Genomic DNA, 16,756 nt, shown 5'->3' with positions numbered 1-16,756 from the left:
TTCATCACCAGCCACTCATCCTCAATCCCTGCTGTTGATTCCTTCTTCATGTCCTTGATTTCTTGACTTAGTGCTTAGACTTTTCCCACCTACATTTACTCCTTGGTGACCTTTTTCAGTCTCATGACTTATGTAACATTTATATACCAATGACTCCCCAATTTATATTTCTATTTCTGACCTCTCCATTGAACTCCAGTCTCATCATTTACTTGGCTGTTTAACAGTATCTCAAATTTAGTCAAATGTCATCTGAGTTTCCCTCGTAACTGATTCCTTCTCCATTTCAATTAATGACAACTTCTTCCAAGTTGTTCAGGCCCTAAATCTTGAAGTTGCTCTTGAGTTCACACTCTTTCACCCCATATATTTGCTCTGTTAAAAAATCCTGTTAACTCTACCTAGAGAATATATCCAAGATCTACCATTACTTAAGACCTTCAACCTTTTCTAAACCACCATTATCTCTTGCCTGGATCACTGCAAGAAATCTCTGAACTAATTCCTCTCATTCTTCCTTAGCACCTATAGATTATTTATCACTGAACAAACATAGACATTCTTTTAAAATATAAGTCAGATCATGCTCTCCTCTGCCAAAAGAACTTCTAATACCTCCTCCTTTTACTCATAGTCAGAGATCAGAACCTTCCATGGCCTATAAGGTTTTACACAATCTACTTCCCACTGCTTTCTCTTCCTCATCTCTGAATAACCTCCTTACCTCACTTCTTACTTTTCCAGTCATTCAATCTTCCATGTACACTTCTCTATGTCATTTTTTTTTTTTGCAGCGATACATGCTAGGCAAGCCCCCTTACCAACTGAGCTACTCCTAGGCTCCCACCTGACTTCTTTAAACATAAATAGGCATGATCCAGTCTCTGGGACTTTGAATCTATGATTCCCATAGAACTCTCTTCCTCCAGATATCTGTTCTCCCTTTTACCTCCATCAGGTCTTTGTTGCCAACCCTTCAGTTAGGTAAGCTCTGAGGACCTTATTTTAAATGGAAATCTTCTGTCTCTTGCATCTCAACCTCTAGCTAAAGATATAGTTTAAGTTGTTGTTGTTGCTATTATTATTATTATTATTTTGCTTATTGTCTATCTTCTTGAACTATAATATAAGCTTTTTAGGACAGGAATTTTTGTGGTCTTGTTCATTGACCTATAGCATCTGTCTTTTGAGCTTTAGCATCTGTTTAGAATTAGGTTTAGCATGAATCTGGTTATCTGTACTTCTTATCAGTGCTGTCTTAGTGCACTAATCTCTAGAAGTGATGGATAGAACTTGAGCACTATAGATACTAAGGGATTCCAGTGTATTCCATGCAATATATTTACATTGCTACTTCTATATAAAGAATGTCATTTAAGTCTCAGATAAAATGACATCTTCTCAGAGAAGATATCTCAGCACCCTTTTTAGCACTGTTCACCCTACCAACTCTTCCTCCTTCTTCTCCATCACTTCCCCAGATGTCACTGCTTTTATATAGCACTTTTCACTACCTGAAATTGACATGTTTATTTGTTGGTTTGGTTGTTTGTTGGCTCTCTCTCCTAAGAGAGTAAGTTTCATAACAAAGAATTATCTAGCTCCAAATATCATAAAGTGGCAAGGCTGAAAAACCCTGATTGGGCAGTTTCCAGACTTAAAAATTCTGTTGAAGTTGGTACAGAGAGCAAGATAGTAGCCTACCTTTGTGGAACTGATAAAATATAACTCCTGATATGTCCCCCAATATAAATGAATTTTTCATGATTCTCTTCAATCATGAAAAACACACATTTCAGTTTTAGGTTGAAAATTACTCTTGCCTTTTTCTTCACATCAGTTACTTTTCCCATAATTATAGAATGTGAGTAGCCTGGTATACCTGTTCTTCGTGGAGAATAACTTGACCCTGGAGAGGACTTCCCAGTGGTGCCACTGTCACAAATGGGTGCCAAAGTCCACTGGCAGTTCTTGGGAAGATGTCATATAAGTCCACAAAGAAGCCAATTTCCCCAGTCATATTCATAAAGTATAAGGAAACAGGATTGCATGTAGTTATATACAGAGTATTTTCCTCATTTTCTGAAACGGAAAAAAGGTGTTAATTTAGTGGTTTGAAAATGACTTACAAACTGATCAAGAGGCCTAGGAAAAATTAAATTATGAAGTTTGAACATACAGTTGAAACCCAGCAGATGATTTGTAGATGCACTGATTAGACTAAAAAGACCATGAAAAGCACCTTAGTTCCTTCCCTAAATGTAGAGTTACACCTACCTATTCCAGGAGGTATCTATTTGTTCCCAAGAAAAGGCCACAATATCTCCTGATAACATCATTAATTAGTTAACAATTTTTAATGTCAGGAAATTCTCCCTTGTGTTCCAATGAAAGTCTGTTTTCTCTTTTCCATTGTTGTTTCAGAATAACAACAGTTCAATATTTTCTAACTGCTGATCTTTCATTTTCTAGATAGTTACTGGATATTTAGGATCTAATTAATTCCACTTTTAAAAAATCTTAGCCTTACAGATCTTCAGTTTCAAACTTTTGTTCATATTTCGGTATTCCTTATTATAAAATTTCTAACATCTTAAAAGGGGTGCTTTCTTAAGTCCATTTTCTGAATTTTATACCGGTGCTTCTTCCAGTTTAAAATGACTATGAATCACCTGGGGAACTAATTAAATTGCAAGTTCTGATTCAGTAAGTCTGTGGTGGGAATACAGATTCTGTCCTTTCAATCAGCTCCCAGGTTGCTTGTTTGAGCTCCTTCCTTTGAGTAACCAGGCTCTGGATCAAACTTCTGATAATGTCTATGTGAGTGCCTTGAGGCAAGGAATTAAGATGCTTTGTCTCATAAATGCTATCTGCATCACCCAGTACCCAGATATCTATTTATAAATAGCTGTATTTTTGAACCTAAAATTCAGACACACAGTATGACAATGATATATATTTAAATTTGGAACTATCCTAGAAAATCTGGACTACATGTATGAATGCCATATCTACAATGTTAATATGTAATAATTATATTACATATAGATATATTACAAATACTAAGTTTAAAACAATAAGTTAACCTCAGTAAAAAAATAGCCATCAGTGCTGTGGAAAATACAGTAAGAATGTTTACATAAATTTAGTTAATAAATTTATTAATTGTTCTCTTTTACTTCAGGTATTAAGTATCATCTGGCCTTTGGCTCAGACTCATAGATATAAAATTAACTCCAACTCTAACTCTTTTCTATCTGAAGTGCAGAATAGGTAAAACACACATATACACAAAACACCAAGAAATAAAAATAACAAAAAGTCTAGTTTGCAAATGTGGCAAATACTGAAATAAGAGGGTTAAATTCTATCAGGGACAGCAAATGAGTCACATTTATCAGAGTCGCCTCTGACTGACAGGAAGGGGCTGCCTGAATGCTATTGAGAAATAAGAGCCTGTGACCAGGTTTAATGGGAAGAGTGTACAACTGATTTACCACCTGCCATAGGCCTGGGCAGAGGATCATAACACACTTACCTATGATTCCTGAATATGAGACAAGGGTCAGAGTTCAAATTTTTTTAAATAAAATCTCAGACTTTCACTTTACAAACAAATATGAAATAATCTTAGGAGCATAAATCTTTACCCAAAACAAACAAATAACAACAATAAAAAATCTGTAAATATTTTAAAGCATACTTTTATTCAAAATAGCTGACTTGGGGTATAAACTATATCCATAAAACTTACAGGAATAAACACAAGATACTCAACATTGCCTCAACAATTCCATCTTAAGTGATGCTGGAGATACTCTCCCATCCCCCAGCTACCTCTTCTGTTTATATTGCCTTAGTAACTGACATCAGTTGAAGAACTATTGCCAAAAAGTACTCAGGGCCTCCTGCGTCAATCAGTAAGTAATGGCAACAGTCCAGAAATGTAGATGCCAACAGTTCCCATTCTTTATTTGCCATTCTTTACAATGAAAAGTTTAGCAACTGCAAATCACTCTGGCCCTGATTTTGTGGTTTATGCAATCACCAAACTGGAATCCCAGCCAAAAAATCCAATGTTTCTCCTTTTTCTTTTTTCCTTCTATTTTTAGCACACGCCTGGGTGTGTTTAACTTCGTGCTACAATTGTAATGAGAAACAGACATATGCATACAAACTCAGCAGTGCTTATGTGGATTCCACAATGGCATTTTGTTAGGTTGTTAGAGGAAATTAGTTCTAAATTATATATAATTGCTATCCAATCCAAGAATGACAGTCACCGAGTTTATCATAGACTCCTTGATAACTAGAGAGTGTTTTAATCCCTTTTAAAAAATCAATACAGGAATAAAAGATTAAAAAATAAACTTAACATACCACATGATGTAGCAATGTCACAAATTAAATTAATTTCATCCAGTGGTAATCTCCAGGAGACACATTCTTCAGTAAAGTTTAGGGATCTTTTTTCATGTCTTTCTATTGGATACTTCTGTATGTTCATAAACACTGGACCCTATAATAAAGTAGTTGTTTAAATTAAGAAATTTGGTAGTCACAAAAACATAGAAAAGCTAGAGTTCTTCCAAAATATAGAATGTATATTTTGAGTATTTAATGTGGATCTACTCCACATTTTATTTTCTGACATAGTACTTATAACAATAATATTTCCATACTTGTATTTATAAATGCTTTCTATACGTGCTATCTTGGTTAATGATTTCTCGTTTTCTTTTGTTTTTAATCACAAAATATACCAGATGTAAAATCCCACAAGATTTCTCACTACTTTATTCCTTGCCAAACCAAGAGCCCACTTCAAACTCCATATATCAGGAACTAGAGTGGTCCAAACCAGAATGACTTATAAATTAATGAGCCATGTTCTAATATGTTTCCTTTATAAAGAATGATTTTTTTATATCATAACAAAGAAACATAAGGGTTGAATATGAGTCTTTTAAATGAAATGTGAAAAAATATGACATTTGAAATTAATTTTTTAAAACCATACTTACTGACATTCATTTAATGTTACTTATGAAAGAGTATTTCACACATGGTGATAATTATTCAATAATAAACATAGGCAGAGAAACTAAATTAATGATATTATGAATATTAGTACTGGGTACTTGGAGTTCCTGGAAGAACTCCATGGATGTAACTAATATTTCAATGATTTGCATGATTATCTTTAGTCTTTAGTCAAAAATATTTGAGCTAGATATTGGCATCCACATCCCATCTCATTTGATCTAGTCCATGCATCAGGGACGAGAAGACGACTAACAAATGCATTTGTCACACTCCCTTGAGAAAGATTTTGGAAGTGATTTTGGTTCTGCCAATTAAATACACTTGCATGAGATCTGTAAGACAGAACAAAGGGAGTGGGCATCTTCCTGCAGCCATAGCAAACAAGGAAAATCTAAAAATATAAGCAGAGATTCTGTCCTTTATTGAAAGTTTGATACATGAGGGCCTGCAGGGGAAGTCTGACCCATTACTTGTTTTTTTTAAATACAATTTTAGCAGAACACAACCACATTCATTTGTTTACATATTGCCACGACTGCTTTTGCGTTATGGTGGCAGAGTTGAGTAGTTGCAACAGAATCTGTGCAACCACAAAGCCTACAATATTTACTTTTTGGCCATTTACAGAAAAAGTTTGCTGACTCTGCCTTCCTGTGCAACTCCCAGCTACAGGATGACAGCACTTGCAGAATCACTGACCCTGAAACTGACTAGCCTCTGGCTGCAAGTCTTCCTGTCCTTCTAATGATTTTACAAGCACCTTTTCCCCCATGATAAAACCCTTTCTGCTTGAAATACCTAGAGTGATTTTAATTGCAACTAATGACTAATCCTCTTTTCCTTTACCTTTTCACATGAAGACATTATGTGTCAACAATATATGGCTAAAAAGAGGCAGGCAATTCATAAAAGCACAAAATTTTAACTCTGTTAGCAAACCAAAGTAAAGGCAAATATAACAGAGCAACAGTCCTAGGAAAAAGTCCTAGGAAAACATACCTTACTATCATAAAACATACATTAGTTCTCAGAAATTTTATCTGTACATTAGGAATTGTCTACATGGAGTTCCTTGTAGACCAAAAAGATTTGAAAGAATAGAAGCAAAAAAAAAAAAAAAAAGTCAGAACAAGTCATTTCTGCAAGATCTATTGTATGGATTTTCTTCAGGAAAGACATGGAAAAATTTCTAAGAGTCAATATTTTAAGAGAAAATAATAAAGATATCAACCTTTATGTCTATCTGATGAGTTTCTGCTGGACACAGGAGTTTTTGCATTCCATTTCTTGCCTGACCAATCGTCCAGTAACCCATGAATGTCTGCTCTGGTAGAGGCAACCTGTTAAGGATGATTGGAAAAATGAGCATTCTTGTTTCCAAATCATAGAATAACATAATGAGCCCTCTATTATCAACCACACAAATAAATCTAAAGAATGCTTTGTTTAGGAGAAAATTATGCTTCATTTTATTAAAAAAAGATGATGATTAGAATACACATTAAGATGAAAAAGATTCCACATTTCAGAAATACAGAAGGTGGGGTCCTATCCCATATTTACCTCAAAGACAAACATAATTAAGATTCACACATTTTTTCCTTGAATTTGTAAAATGTTCAATAATAACTATTAATTTCTAATATAGCAAATAGAGCACAGATAGTCATTTTTAAAAACTGGAGCAATCTATCAAAATTTTCAATTTATTCTTTTAAAGTTTGAACCAAGTAATAATAATTAGTGTGCAGTATTATTAGGCCCATGTTTGTCAGTTATACAGGGCAAGTTTCATAGACTTTCTTTTGGCATTTTAACTTCTTTCAGTTTGCTTGATACATAATATACATACAGAAATGCCTATATAAGCCTGTTACTCATGTAAGTGTAACATTAAACACATCTGAACCAAAGAAGTAGCACATCAGAAACCCTCTTGGGACCACATTTTATAGCTATTCCCACCAAGAAAGCTAGGATCCTAACTTCTAAAGGAATAATGCTATGTTTAATTTATTTTAAAGTTTTTAAAAAGCAAATATGACAAAGCTAAAGTATAAAATTGTAGACAAATTTGAGAATCAAGGCTTCGCTTCCAAATTATACTAATTTGACTTTGAACTTTTTTAAAAAAGGAATCATTGATTTGTCATTTAACCCATTAGAAATTTCTTATTCCATGACAAACTGAATTCCAAAAAATAATAACTTATACTTTCAAGTTTTCTAAAAATAATAGGCTCATGGCTACAACTTAAAGGTGCTTGCAGTCAATCTAATGGACATTAAAGAGAGTACAGATTTACATTTAGAAATAATTTTATTTTCAGTAAAGAAATAGTCTGACAAAAATTTCTTTATGTTTAGTAAGACCGTATTAGGCTTTGATTTTTTTTTTTTTTGCTTAATATAAAAATCTAAACATTCAGGCAGAATATGCTTGCTGTCCCTTTGAAATGCTAATGTTTGACATAAGAGGAAAGAAAAAGAAATTCCCACTGAAATTCTTCTAAGACAGGTCTCTCCAAAAGGCACATGTGCTTTCATATCTATTATCCAAAATACATTTTAAGTACCTGAACAATTATACTGACTTATGACCCATGTACTTCCATCTTTTCACTGGCAAAAAGTGTGGAGTGTGCTGGGAGCGGAGGGAGGCCAGTGATGAGTTAGGGGATTGACTATAATTGTATTCTCTTTTGAATATTATGAAAATGCATTTTTGTGTCAACAGGGCAGATCTTTAAAATATATCCAAGGCTCAGGGTCTCTCTTTGCTAGTTTAGGGAATGAACTATATTCTTCATTTGCTTTCATAAAGGAAAATAGAGTCTCAAATATATAAGGAGAAAAATAAAGGAAATAAATACATTAATTACTCTTTACCAGAGAAGACACAGAATAAAACAATGCAAAGAGAGCTGGTTTTTAGTTTTGGTTCTTGTATTAACCAGCTATGCAAATTTGGGAAGGGGAATATCAGTTAATGTTTCAGTATTTTTTTTTTTTTCTGGTACTGGGGATTGAACCCAGGGGCACTCAACCACTGAGACATATCCCCAGCCCTATTTTGTATTTTATTTAGAGACAGGGTCTCACTGAGTTGCTGAGTGTGGCTTTGAATTCATGATCCTCCTGCTTTAGCCTCCCAAGCTGCTGGGATTACAGGCGTGAGCCACCATGCCCAGTTTAACTTCTTCATTTGTAATTTTCAAAATTCCTTATGGTTTAGAAAATCTGAAGCAAGAAGAAGGAAATGTCAGTGATAGTTTAAAAGGCCAGCATTAACTTGTTGCTCTGCTTGAAAATATGTATACCTCCCAATAGAATAGGTGTCCTGATAGATAGGTACGCTTTATTAAAGCATATACTAAGAAGCTCTAAATACACCTAAATTGGTTCTTTGAAAACAAGAGAACCATTTCACATCTTAAAATCTAATTACAGGTGAAGAATTGTGTAATAAAAATGATTCTGGTTGACAACTAGCCTGAAACATGGACCTAGGATTAGGAATGTCGTTCACTAGTAGAACACTGGCTAACAATATGCAAGGTCCTGAGTATGATCTCCAGCATATGCATGTGCACATGCAACACACACACACACACACACACACACACACACTCTTAATGTATCCATTGATAATATTACAGAAATAACATTCAAATACTGAAAAGGGTGGGGGACACCCCTTCATCCATTTGAGAAAAAGTAACTGCTCAACTTCCAGTTCCTACTGACAATGCCAGGGATGTGCATAAAGTCTGCTTTAAACTTGCCAACTCACTCTAAATAACAGTCATGGAAATTACAGGCTGCCTGGCTCTATATAAAAATAGCACTGGCTGTTTGGTTGGCAGAGTATGGGAAGGACCTTCAGGTACCCCATATAGAATCTATTCCGAAACCACATAACAGGATGCTACTGGCAATGACAACTATAACTGAAAGACACACAAGCAGGGTGTCCTGGAGTTGCACAACCAAACTGACTCCATCCTGTTCCTTGGTCATATGAAATACTTTCTCTAGACTCTTAATATGGACTTTAGGCTGTCCAACAGAGGTAAACCATAGCCCCTTGTTTATTTTTCTCTCACTAAGCCCTCCCAAAGAACTGTGGAAAAAATTGACCATTCCTAACTTTCTCCCCTTCAGTATGTTAGTGGGCAGGGGAAAGGAGAAGCATTATACTTGGATGCATGAGTAAGCTTTGGAATTTGAAACACACTCAACGTTAATTCAGGGGTACTTCTAAATTAATAACCAGTTAGCAAAAGGCCTTATATTCTATAACTGAAATCTGTCATCCAAGTCTACCAGAGTTCAGTTTTTATATCTGTCTTGATTGAAACAATAATGGTATTTTTCCATGGTTTTAAGATCCCATCGCTTGCATTGCTTAACTTTGTTAAAGTCTTAGCTAGAATGATATCTGGATTTGATTTTAAGCGGGGAGGAGAATGAACTTAGGCCTATAAATAGCATTGCTTTTTATCTTCAGTATCATTCATGAATTTATGCTTGTTGAAACAATGATGTATTTTAATTTATATGTTGTGATATTTTTTAATCCCTTGTGGAAGTAATAATAAATATCTGGAAGTAAAAATTTCAACTAAAAAAAGGTGAATATCAAAATTATGACTCAGATCAAATTATAATACTTGAGTAAGTTGCAGAAAGAAACAAATTCATAGCCTGATGCATATAGACAGCAAAGTCAAGTCCCATCATCTGAATGACATATAAGAGATTTGTCTTAGACCGTTTCCATAAAGAGGTGAGCCAGGGTTTTAAAGAGCATGTTCTGGCAAATTTCTGACTTCTCTGAACCTTTGCCAAAACTATTTCTGGAGTACGAAGGAAAACACATGAAAAAGATTTGGATCTTTTTAGGGGCATTATGCAATTGGAAGTTGTTGACATACCTATTATCAACAATTCCTAAAACATTTCCGTACCACAAGAACTACTAATTTTCACAGGAATAATGAAACCCTTCAGGGTAGTTCCATCAACTCAAAAACTTGACAATCACTACCATCTTTGAGAAGAAACAGAACTATTTCAATTTTAGTAGGCCTCACTTGTTTCTAATATTTTACGTCTAACACCTGGTAAAAATTTTCAGGTTATCCAACTGAGTTCACTGAAGATTTTCATAGAATATTTCTCACAAATACTTACAGTTTTGGTTCTTACACCATCCTCTTATTCTCCAGCCAATCTATGCCTTAGTCCTACTTGAACTGCTTATTGCTTTTCTTTAGCATGCCATGCATTTTCATGCATCCCTGAAGTCATTCCTTCTGCACAGAATTCCTGCTATGGTCTCCTTGGTGAGATCCTTCTCACTCCAAGCATCCAATCCAAATGCATCACCCTGCTACATTTATTTATACAAACTCCCTGCTCTCCTGGGTTTCTATGTAAATTTACACACATGAAACTCTAGGAATAGAGTTCTATAGAATCTATAATTTTCAAATTTAAGGACATGAGAGAAAATACAATTTTACGAAGAGCAAGCCAGAAGTGAACCTATGAAATCCTTCATAATCATTATTATATTTACTAAATTAAGAAGTCAGCACATTAGAAAGAAAAGACAAAGCCCCTTTAAACGTATTAAATTAGTAGTAATGGGAACCATTAATTCCCAGTAATATCTTCCCTTGTTTGCTAGAAACTTCAGAGTCATACTTCCCAACAACTCACATGCTGCTGGCCAATTAATTTTGCTCTGCTGGAAATGATGTGCACATGAGTATGTGTTTTCCCTTTCTGTGCCTGGTTCTACACTGAGATATTATGGCTTTCACTTAATGACTTAAGACTTGTGCACCTCTGCCACCTAGATCCTGCAGAGGTCACAGAAATACAGAGTAATTTGGATGTATGAGATGGAAAAGATTTGGAGAAAATTTGCTGCTCTTGGCAGGTACTTTTCAAATACACTCCCCAAGCCCCAGAATGACACTGTGCAGTCTCAGTGCTGTTGCCCAGCATTACTTTGTGCCAAAGCAGATGTTGTTAACTTTCTCTACACATCTCTGTTTTTTTTTTTTTTCTTTTTTTTCCTCCTACAGAAGTTGCCAAACTACAGTTCTGGGGTCTGGATTTCCTTTCCTTCATCTTTCTTCAAGTTGTACTGCAAAAATGTCTTCTCCTTTTCTGCCATCTACTTTATCAATCACATCTTAAGTGTTTTCGAATCATATATTCTTTCTTTTTATAATCACCCACAACAAGAATGACTGAGACTGAAAACTTTCTCAGTGGTTAAAAATTTTCCTAGAGAAAAATTTCCTGTATTTCCCACAGGAAGGACTCTTAGGATGAAAACCCTACTGTGAATGTAGCACTTCAAATATGACATTGTATCTATAGTTTTACTTGTTTTCCTTATTAAATTGTTGATCCAATGAAAGTAAAGCTTACATTTTACTCATCTGAATCTCTGACCCTTAGAATCCATTGCTTCTGCCACCTAATTCTTTCTCACTGTCGTGCCTTTATTCCATTGCCACAGGTACAACATATACCCTCCTCATTTGTCATCACCCAGATTGTTGAAACTGCCTCCCAACAGGTCTATGTTCAGGTTCATAGCTTTTTATTTATTATCTTTAGAAGGCAAAAGGGCCCTTTCTTAATTATGAATCTGACCATGCTACTCTAAGGCTTGTAATCCTGTGACTCCTTTGGCTCTTGGATACCAGTTAGCCTCCCCACCCAGCATGCCTTCAGTTAACCCTATGTGTTAGTCAGCAGACTACTTGCACTTTCCAAAATGCATCATGCTTTCATAAACCTTCTCTCCTTGAAGTTTCCTCCCTTCTTTATTTGTCTGGGAAATGCATAGTAGTCCCTGAAAGACTCTGCATCCTCATCCTCACTACCTCTCCTCAAGGGCAGTGGCAGCAACCCTGCCTCTTTGTTCCATCTGTACAGCTCTAATATAACACAAGTCTGTCTACTTGACTGCTTTTTAAATTAATTGTGACCTCCTGGAAAGCACATATTAAGTCTTATTCATTTCTATAATTCTTACTCCCCATCTAGTATTTGCCACATTAGTGTTAAGGAAGTATCTATTAATGAGTGAATACTTGCTTACATTAGCACTACCAACATTTTGACCCTACATGTTTTCTCATCTGAGTGGCAAGTTGCAAACTTACCATGGCAAATCTTCCTCATTGTATTCTGACTACATGTCTTACCACTTCCTTCACTTAGAAGACTCAACAAATGATACAGTCTGCCTTGCAGGTATATTTGGAAGAGATAGCTATAGCCAAGGACTGGGGACTTCCATCTAGCCAGGTGACAGGCTCTTATAAAACCTCACTTACAAAAATTTAAAGGGTCAAGAATAATTCTGTGAAAATGCTTAAGATGCATAAGAAAGAAGATTCATACATCTTAAAAATTTCTATGTAGATTGGGTATATTTTTAAATTTTCTTTTACACTTTCATAAAGAAATTAGAAGCATATGAAATGGCTGTGAAGTTACTTCATGATATAGCAAGATAATATAGGACAGAGTATGAAAATATAAAACCCAATACCGCCCTCTGCTTATAAAAGTTCTGAGTTGTCATTATGTAGACCTTATTATTTTTGAAAATAAGAGTTCTTTTATGAAAATAAATCTTCGTGTAGAACTCTGTGATCTACATTATGAACTTACTTGTAAAAACTATCACTACAAAAAAGAAAATTAGAGCATATAATCATTTGGAGGAAACAAAAGAGGCTGAAAACTGTAGGCTGAGAACATTATACTTTAATGGGATTAAAAAGTAAATTGATAATCATTCCAGTAAAATAGTAAATTGATAATCATTTCTACTTTTAAATGGAAATCTAATGAAATTACTCCAAAGAAAGGTCCTGCCTAGTGATATTCTTTTTGATGCTTCTGGTACTTTGAAGACCCCATAGTTGTTCTCTGTTAGAGAAGCAGCAGTTGCTATTGATGGCCCAACTATACAGGATAAGTCTTCAAAGCAGAAAATCAATTTTTGACAGATATCCTTTCAAAACCAACTTCAAAAGAGATGAAGCTGTTCAGTCTGCAAATACACACACCTGGCACTCTCTGAAAAGAAAGATAAATACTAAACACGATTCTGTAACACACTGCAATGGCACACAAATAGCTTTTATAAAAGGAAAACATACTCTTAGCTAATTTGATTGGGAATCCTATTAAAATATGCTGAGATTGGCTGAGAAAGTAATGAATGGTTACTGATAAAAAGGAGAAGAGTTTCTATTTATTCAGCTTCCCTATTCAATTAAGGACAGTAAATCATAGAATACAGGAGTGTGAAGAATAAAAAGGACAATTCAGTGTTCCAGGTTTGAATCTCCAGCAGATACCTACCCACAAATTCTGTCCAGATCTGTTTGGGCTCAAGTAACAGAAGGCACACCCTGTTTTTCCTGGATACTCCATTTCAACTATGAACATAGGAGCTACTGGTTCCAAACTTGCAAAGACCTAGACTCACAGGGGCCCAGGAAAAGAACAACAATGTATGACTAATCAGTTAAAGCTGATGATATTAATGATCATGTATTCAAGGATGGTAATACTAATAAAGGATTCTTTGTAGGAGAAACTTCGAGAATCATTGTTCTATTAATTTTGAAGAATTTGTGAATGCTACCACTTTTGCCCAACCCCCCAAAAAGTCCTTATTGCAGAAAAGGTTTATGATAATTTGTTCACATCTTATGCGAAGGATGTTTTTATTTGCTTCTGGAATCAATGTGACAAATGGTTTTAACTCAAAGGAAACTGATTAAAACAATAGGCATAGCCACTAATGTAAAATGTAGTATGTATATCATATTTAATATAAATGTTCCCAAATGCTAAGAAACAGACATTATCTTTCAAATCTTGACAGCCAGTTTTACATTGTATTGTTTTTCTTGTGGAAACAGTGGAATAAACATAAAGGCGATAAGCTTTGGAACCAGACAAATCTGTGGTTAAATCCCTATACTACTATTTATTAGTTGTATAAACTGCTAAGTTATTTAATATCTCCTGAGACTCATTTCCTTAATCTGTAACAGATTCACACACACATACACACACACACAACACACACACACACACACACACCTCTTAATACCTAATAGTTAAAAATGAAAATCGGAAAAAATTACCCAATATAAAAAGTGGAATTGTTATATACATTAAGGATCTGTGATATTTGTAAAGTGCTTAAAGCCACTTAGTAAGGACTTGATAAATACCAACTACTTTCATTTCCGCTGCTTTAAAACATTTTGTGGGGAATGGGCAGGGTGGGTAACTCAGTGGTAGGGCTCATGCTTAGCATTCACAAAGCCCTGGGTTCAATCCCCAGCACCAAAATAAATAAATAAATAAATAAAGCTGTCTACTCTCACTTGATATTTTTATTTTCATGTTGATGCCTGCCAACACACAGACTTAATTACACTGTGTTGAAATATCACAGAAATGCCTGGGGCTAATTTAATTTTTCATTTGCCATTGGTAAAGGAGCCAAGGTTCTACTTTTAGAATAGGCATCATAGTCTGTTGTAGGCTTTTCTATACTGGGAGGCAAAGATGGTCCCCAGAAACAGCAATTTCAGAACACAACAGACCTTTGTTTAAAATTTTTAAATTTATTAAAGTACCAAACAAAAATGAGAAATTCCAGTGCCCAAAGACTCAATGGACATTTAAAAAATAAAATACAGAAGATTATATGTTTTAGAACATTAAAATACTAGAGAAAGAAGAGAGGCTCCTTTGCTCTTTTTAGGACCTCTCTAGAAGACAACTATAGCTACAACTTTTTTGTATTTTTGTCTTTGTTTTGTGATACTAGAGACAGAACCCAGGATAACACATGCTAAGCAAGAACTCTACCACTAAGTTTCCTGCTCTGTCCCCACTGTGTTTTTCAAATGTTAAATTGGGAACATATTAAAAAAATTTAATAAAAATATTGGCTAAGTGGTTTTGGAATTCATTAATTCAAAGTTATTTTCCTGAAAAATGAGATTTTATAATATCTTAAATAAAGCATGATAGCAGCGAGAGAATGCCTAACAACAGGACATCTGAGCAGTAATTACAGGCTCTAATAGGGCTTTTCACCAGCTATGGACACTTTAAAAGTGTAGTCACACATCACAGTCATTTTTGATGTGCAGACTATCTGCTGAGAGCATTTTTATAGGTCTGAAAAGCATAATGACATTTAAACATATGCATAAAGACACAAAGCATTGATATTAACATTTTTATTCCTATGTGAGTATCTCATATGCCTTATGTATCTATCCACTGTGGTTAGAATAAATGTTTTAAGCTTAAAATCTAAGGAGTGAGGGGAATGGTAGAAAAAAGTAGAAATGTGAGAGAAGTGTTATACATAATTAAACCTCATTCATTTAGATAACTTTCTTTTCAAGAAAGCAGCTTGAGAATGAAATGTTTTAAAAAGAATCCCTTTTTAGGAACATGTGTCTTCTATGAAGATGAAAGGCTCAGAAGAATAAAAATGATTGAAAAGAAATATTTCTCAGTGCATGAAATAACACACATAATCATAAGGAAAGGTCCAGAAGGATCTGTCAACAGTTATTTCTGGATGGTAGAATTAGAGAAATTTTCATTTCATTTTTACTTTAAAAATAAATGGGATATAACTCTTTATTCAGTAAATTTGTCTTAAAAATAAAGCTTACAAAACTTCTCAATTTTTCAAAATTTTAATACTACTTGACTGATACAAATAAATGATTAGTAAAACATAACTAGTTTTCCAGTGACAAATAGGCAGTGCTCTAGGACAAAGAAAAGGTGGTTTAAGAATAAACTAAGCAGCATTGAAAAAGAAATCAACAGAGTTGACAGCAAAGAATTTGGAGCAAAGAGAAAGATTTTACATACAGATGGGTATCTCCCATGGAAGACAGGGAGAGAAAAACACAAAAATATAACTTCAGACAGTGGAGAGAACTTTCTTGTATGTTTGATTCATTTTAACATGATCACAATCTTTGAGGGAAAAATATCCATTAATAGCTTCCATGTTCCAAATCAGGAAGAAATGATGTTTAGTGCATGTCTTACACATGGTAGGCCTGCAAAGTTTTCTCGATTTCTCATTTTTTGGAATGAATTACTTTGTGTTTTATTTCAAGATCCTCCATTATAACAAAAAGGAAAACTTAAATAGGAATGAATAGGCTTCTAAAATAATCACTATTGTGTCCAAAGTCTATATTCATCAGTTTTGTGGCTGATTTTTCATTTTGAAATATGCCTAAAACCTAAAAATCTGAATCTGTCGTAATTCTCCGAAGAATAAGAATTTGTCTATTATAAGCATATAATATCAGGAACAAGGATGATTTCCAACTTGATTACTTAAAATTCAAAGGTTCTTTTATGCAACAACAATACTTTCCAGTCTCCAATAATAACTTTGATTTAGAAATTGCCCATAATCATGTCAATCTATTTATATTATCTTTAGAATTCTGAATATACAAATACCAAAGGTGTACCCCTGCTTTCTAACCATAGGCAAGATATGTGACTGTTCTGTACCTCAAATTCCTCAACTTCAAAATTCAATTCTAAACACACACACACACACACCACACCATACCACACACACACACACACACAC

The 16,756-nt window shown here is 34.5% G+C and overlaps 1 protein-coding gene across 2 annotated transcripts in view; it reads right to left on the bottom strand.

Annotated features, from left to right (window-relative positions):
- The window catches only part of Vwa8 (von Willebrand factor A domain containing 8), a 420,110-nt gene that overhangs the window by 134,766 nt on the left and 268,588 nt on the right, over window positions 1–16,756 (bottom strand). For both annotated transcript variants that reach the window (XM_058582605.1, XM_046454135.2), the window contains 3 exons: window positions 6,278–6,386; window positions 4,381–4,519; window positions 1,883–2,082 (listed from right to left, as the gene is read on the bottom strand). In XM_058582605.1, the coding sequence (XP_058438588.1) occupies window positions 1,883–2,082; window positions 4,381–4,519; window positions 6,278–6,386 (448 nt within the window). The remainder of the gene's footprint in view (window positions 1–1,882; window positions 2,083–4,380; window positions 4,520–6,277; window positions 6,387–16,756) is intronic.

Source organism: Marmota monax, unplaced genomic scaffold (assembly GCF_021218885.2).
Source record: "Marmota monax isolate L192 unplaced genomic scaffold, Marmota_monax_Labrador192_F-V1.1 WCK01_AAM20220418_F8-fsc00011, whole genome shotgun sequence".
In the NCBI taxonomy this organism is placed as follows: domain Eukaryota; kingdom Metazoa; phylum Chordata; class Mammalia; order Rodentia; family Sciuridae; genus Marmota; species Marmota monax.
Note: the sequence above shows the minus strand (reverse complement) of the source record. Positions and strands in the feature narration are given on the sequence as shown.